This window comes from Hordeum vulgare, chromosome 5H (assembly GCF_904849725.1).
Source record: "Hordeum vulgare subsp. vulgare chromosome 5H, MorexV3_pseudomolecules_assembly, whole genome shotgun sequence".
Classification (NCBI taxonomy): domain Eukaryota; kingdom Viridiplantae; phylum Streptophyta; class Magnoliopsida; order Poales; family Poaceae; genus Hordeum; species Hordeum vulgare.
The window spans coordinates 473,970,789-473,975,624 of record NC_058522.1 but is presented as its reverse complement, the minus strand read 5'-3'; the positions used below and the strand labels follow the sequence as shown (position 1 = coordinate 473,975,624).

At 45.1% G+C, this 4,836-nt stretch overlaps 1 protein-coding gene across 1 annotated transcript; it reads right to left on the bottom strand.

Moving 5' to 3' along the window:
* Positions 1 to 3,576: 3,576 nt before the first annotated feature.
* LOC123395772 lies at positions 3,577 to 4,403 on the bottom strand. The gene has a single exon (XM_045090799.1). It carries the CDS (start codon positions 4,382 to 4,384, stop codon positions 3,902 to 3,904), a length of 483 nt encoding a protein of 160 aa, XP_044946734.1. The 5' UTR covers positions 4,385 to 4,403; the 3' UTR covers positions 3,577 to 3,901.
* Between the last annotated feature and the right edge of the window lie 433 nt (positions 4,404 to 4,836).

Below are 4,836 nucleotides of genomic sequence, written 5' to 3'. Positions count from 1 at the left end.
TCATATCCATCTCAAATATGAGGACGATATGAGGGCTCGCGGACGTGCCCGTCCGTCAGTCCGCCACGTAGGACATGGCCCTAACCTCGGACCGCCTTTTTCTCTCTTTATTCATTCTTTTCTTTTTCTCTCATCTTCTTCATCAATTACGTGCAAGTGACCGGACATATGAGGAAAAGTATGAAATGTGCGGCTGCACTGATAAAAAAGTAAGGGTTTAAAATGAACACGCCTGGTCACTGACCGATTGTGTCCGAGGGCGTTGAGGGGCCGGATTTGCAAGTTTCGGATGTAGATGGTCTTATGTCGTCAGTATTTGATTATATATATTATTTATATTTTTACAAATTCAATATTAAAAAACCCAACCTTTTCTATTATGTATTAATGTGCATCTATCCATACCGTAATATTCTTTTAGTATTATGGTGATCTTTTTTGCATATGTATTAAGATGCTTGGCCTGATTTCTCACTACAAAATGATGGGTCTTCTTCCATAACTTTCCATGAAAATTTTGAATTGACGGCACAAAGCATCTCTCACGTTCATTTTTATTTTAGACATTTCACCGAACCTACGTGTTTGATCCGTGGCTTGTGAACCAACTTTGTTTTCCAGGGATGGAGACACCCACCCGAGAGGACTTAAACTTCCTTTTCCAAATGTACGGAATTTTATCCGCAGAGATTTATGACATGTTTTTGGTGAAGGTACTCCCAAGAGTCTTAAGGGATCTTTTCTTGGACAAATTGGAATTCTTCTCATCCGAGACCCAATAGAAATTTTGAGGCAAATTGTTCGGACGGCTGGCCTTCACGCCGAGTCTTCCACCATCGCCAACTCATTATCGTTGTAACCAATTCCAAGTAAACCTCCATGATTTCATGTATATTTTGCTTTTTGTTTGAGAAATTGCCCCTCCCTCCCAATTACTTGTCACCCTATGCCACCGCACATAATTCAATTCATTATTTGGTCAAAATACCTTGAGGAGGGCGCGCGCGGGGGGGGGGGGGGGGGGGGGGTCTCGGCGTGCTCCCCATTCACAAGTTTAAGAGGGCTATATGGTTGTGTAGGCCGTGGTACGATTGGAGAGGGCCATCCAAGATGTGGATTTGGTATGGAACACCCATGCGACGAGGATGTCATGGACTTTTTCTACCCTTCTAATTGATAATGGGACCATTGCCCCTTTTTGGGCCTCGTCGTGGTTGCATGTGGTAAGCCGAAAGACATCACCTGCTTATTTATTTACGCTCCTTCTAAAAGGAAAGGAAGGTGAGGGAGGAGTTGCATTGTGATGCTTGGTTAGGAAAAATCAAATGATAGAGGCTTTCATCATGGAGCATGTGAGGCGATTCATCAAATTTTGGACGAAGCTTAGTGAGGTTAATGTTATGGACGCGTTCGAGGACACCATCACTTGGAAGCATACAAAAAATTGCAAGTACTCCATATCATAGGTGTACAAGACACAGTTGTTGGGAATAACACATATGAAGATAAACAAAACTATGGAAGGCTTGGCACCCTATGAGGACCAAGTTCTTTGCATGGCTTGCCATCGAACATAGAATTTGGATCGCCGATCGCTTGGGCCAGATGGGTTGGCAAAATTGTGGCCCAAGTACACTTTGCAAGAGGACGGAGGAATCGTGAGATCATCTCTTGTTGAAATGCCGATAATCCTTGCGTGTTTGGGAGATGGTAAAGGAATGACTCCATATCCATTGCTTGGACCCTTTCATTTGGATGGCGGAGCAATCTATAAAGGATTAGTGGACCAACAAAGGTATGGTCTTCTTCATGATGCTTGTTGGATGGACATTTGGAACAGAGAAAATGCAAGGGTTTTCCGCACAAAACTCATGCCTACTAGCCTTCTCCTCAACTCCATCAAGAGTGAGGATTGTCTTTGGGTCATAGGTGGGTGAAACATTTAGGGCACCCAATTCCGTGACAATAGTTGCCTTTCATAATAATCTTTTACTGAATTGTCAAAAACACTCTTATATTATGAGACGAAGGAAGTACTTTCTTGTAAACTCTTGTTCTACTCCTTAGTTGATGAATTTTTGTGCGGGTATTCATAGTTAATGGATGATGTAAACACTTTGCTTCTATTTCAAATAAAATATAAATCTTTTTAACTGCCCCAGCCACACTTTCTAAAAATTATCTCCTGCGAACACTCTTTCCACTAATCAACCAATAAAGACTTCAACCTTTAAGTTTAAATCCAACTCCCACATTTGTGCACATGGCACAATCGTTGATCTATATTTTTAGGAATGATAAAGGAATTTCACCTACTCCCTCCTTTACAAAATACTATTCCTTCCGTTTCAAAAATTTTGTCTTAGATTTGTCTAAATATAAATGTATCTAGTCATGTTTTAGTATTTAGATACATTCATTTTTAGATAAACCTAAGACAAGAATTTTGGGATGGAGGGAGTATAAGATTTTTTAAGATTTCAATATGAACTACGTACAGATATATATAAAACGGAGGGAGTATAAGGTTTTTAAGATTCCTTCCATTTTTCTCTGTATGTAGTTTATATTAAAATTATAAAAAATGATTATATTTAAAAATAGAGAGAGTAGAACATATGTAAGTCTCCAAACACACGCATAACTTTCCTCTGACAGTGTTGCCCCATCACAAACAGCAGGCAGATGGTTGCACATACGTACAGTTTAGGAAACAACTTACACATGGATCTATCTCTTCATTTTTGGCAACTTATGGGCCTATCTCCAATACAGATATCTTCCAAAAACAAGTTCTGGATCCACTCCCAACTACCTTACGACAACAACTAGCAAAAATGTCGTTTACTACCAGCATAAATAAGTTTCTGCCACAAGTGTGATTGCCCAAGCTTATCTTCGCACAGAGCCAACAAATATTTCTGAACATACCCATCTCATTTTCTAGTTTCTAATCTCCAAAACCAACTAAGGAGAGAAACACTCCAAACCGGCCTGATCTTTGAGATGACAATCGTCCAACCAATTACCCAAGTGATATGCCATCCCCTTGGTGTTCTTCTGTTGGTTTTCAAGCACTAGTTAATAATAATACTACCTCCGTTCAAGTGTATAGGACATGCGCGTAGTTCTAGGTTGTCAATTTAACTACTAGCTAAATATATATTATATACTACATTCCTGTGGGAATGTAGTAGCAATTTCATGAAATTAGCATGGATACGCCTTTGCAGTGACGTTCACGATAAGCTCATCTTCCCGGGTGTCACAGTCACAGGTTACTATACACGGCCGCGGATTTCGCTCCACGGCAATTAATTCCTGCCGCCTGATCCACCACCACCAGTACCAGAGCTTGGGCTGGATCGCGGAAATTAAATCCGCCCAACCCCCCAACCAACACGCGCAGATAGTCCACTTGAAAATGATATCTCTGCAATTATCGGCAATCAATTATATGCTCCACAACAGAAAGTAGCACCACACCAAACGCAAATCGTCCACTCGAAAGAGAAAGTGCTTGTTGTGATTGAGAAATTTGTTTGCGCATGATCGAGCGAGAGGAAGAGAAGAAGATGAAGAATCGAGACTAGTTCTTGCAGGTTGCAGCCAAACCGGGAACCAGGATCAGACGGAAGACGCTGCTAGCTCCCTCTTTATTGTCTTCACAAAGGGGAGATACTCATCATACTAATACCAGATCATACTATCTCATCTCATTGATCAACGATCAACGATCGCTAAAACTATGTACAGGCTGCAAGAAGCTCGCATGAGAAAAGGAGTTGTTCATCACACCATAGATACTAGTAGATGATCATACTACTTTTGACGCCCGATTACACGAAGTTACCGACCAACCAAACGTACGATTTGGAGGAGCCGGGCGGGCGGCGGCTGGCTAGTCGACGCAGGAGCCGCAGAGGCCGTAGCCGCCGCTGCAGCGCGGGCCGGTGCCGTCGCAGAGTCGCTCGGCGCCGACGAAGACCTTGGTGTCCCGGCGGCCCTTCCTCCCGCGCCTCCCGCCGTCGTCGCCGCCGACGCAGGTGAAGATGATCCACGACATGACGGACAGCCACAGGATGATGGCGCAGTAGAGCGCGTCCCCGCCGACCCCGCCTGCCTCCCTCGCGCCCACGAACTCCACCGGCGCCGGCGCCATTATCCGATCGATCCCCCAACCTGAACTGAACTTGCTTGTTGTGCTGGCCGAGCGTGGAGTGAGTGTGTGTGTGTGCGTGCGTGTGCGTGTCGCCGTTGCCGTCCGGCCCGTGGTGGCGCCGGCTTTATAGCCCCGTGCCCCGGGGTGGGGGCGGCGGGGTTTTGGTCCGGTGGTTTTGGGCAGGGGACGTGACGTGACGTCCATGGGCATGGGCATGGGCATGAGCAGTCAGTCGCGTGGCGCCACGGGCGGTTTTGCTTAGCGAGGAGGGGTAGTACGTACCTGTGGGCGGGAGACCCCTCCGTGGAACGGAACCGGTCCAGTTTTCCGCGCGAGGCCACGTCGCCTTGCGTATCCTACTGGCTGCACTATCCGTCCTCGCGTTTCTGCGGGACTAATCAATGCTTACTCCACTATATTTGCACTACTGCTACAGTATCGAGCGTGCCATTGCTGGCCAAGTCAAGCCCCGTGACGCCCCTGCCGCAAGAATTTAATACGGCGACGTGGACAACCCGAAGATTGTTTTGGTTGGGCGTTTGGGCTAAGCTAAGCTAAGCTAGCGACCTGACATGCATACCGCGTACTACCGGATTACTATACGTCTTTTAAAAAAATTACTGACTTGTATATAGACTAACCTGCTTCTAAAAATACTTACGTACGTCCCTCTT

What these genes read in the sequence shown, in the direction of transcription:
- LOC123395772 (XM_045090799.1), bottom strand. Translation starts at nt 4,384, where the DNA reads ATGCCCATGCCCATGCCCATGGACGTCACGTCACGTCCCCTGCCCAAA.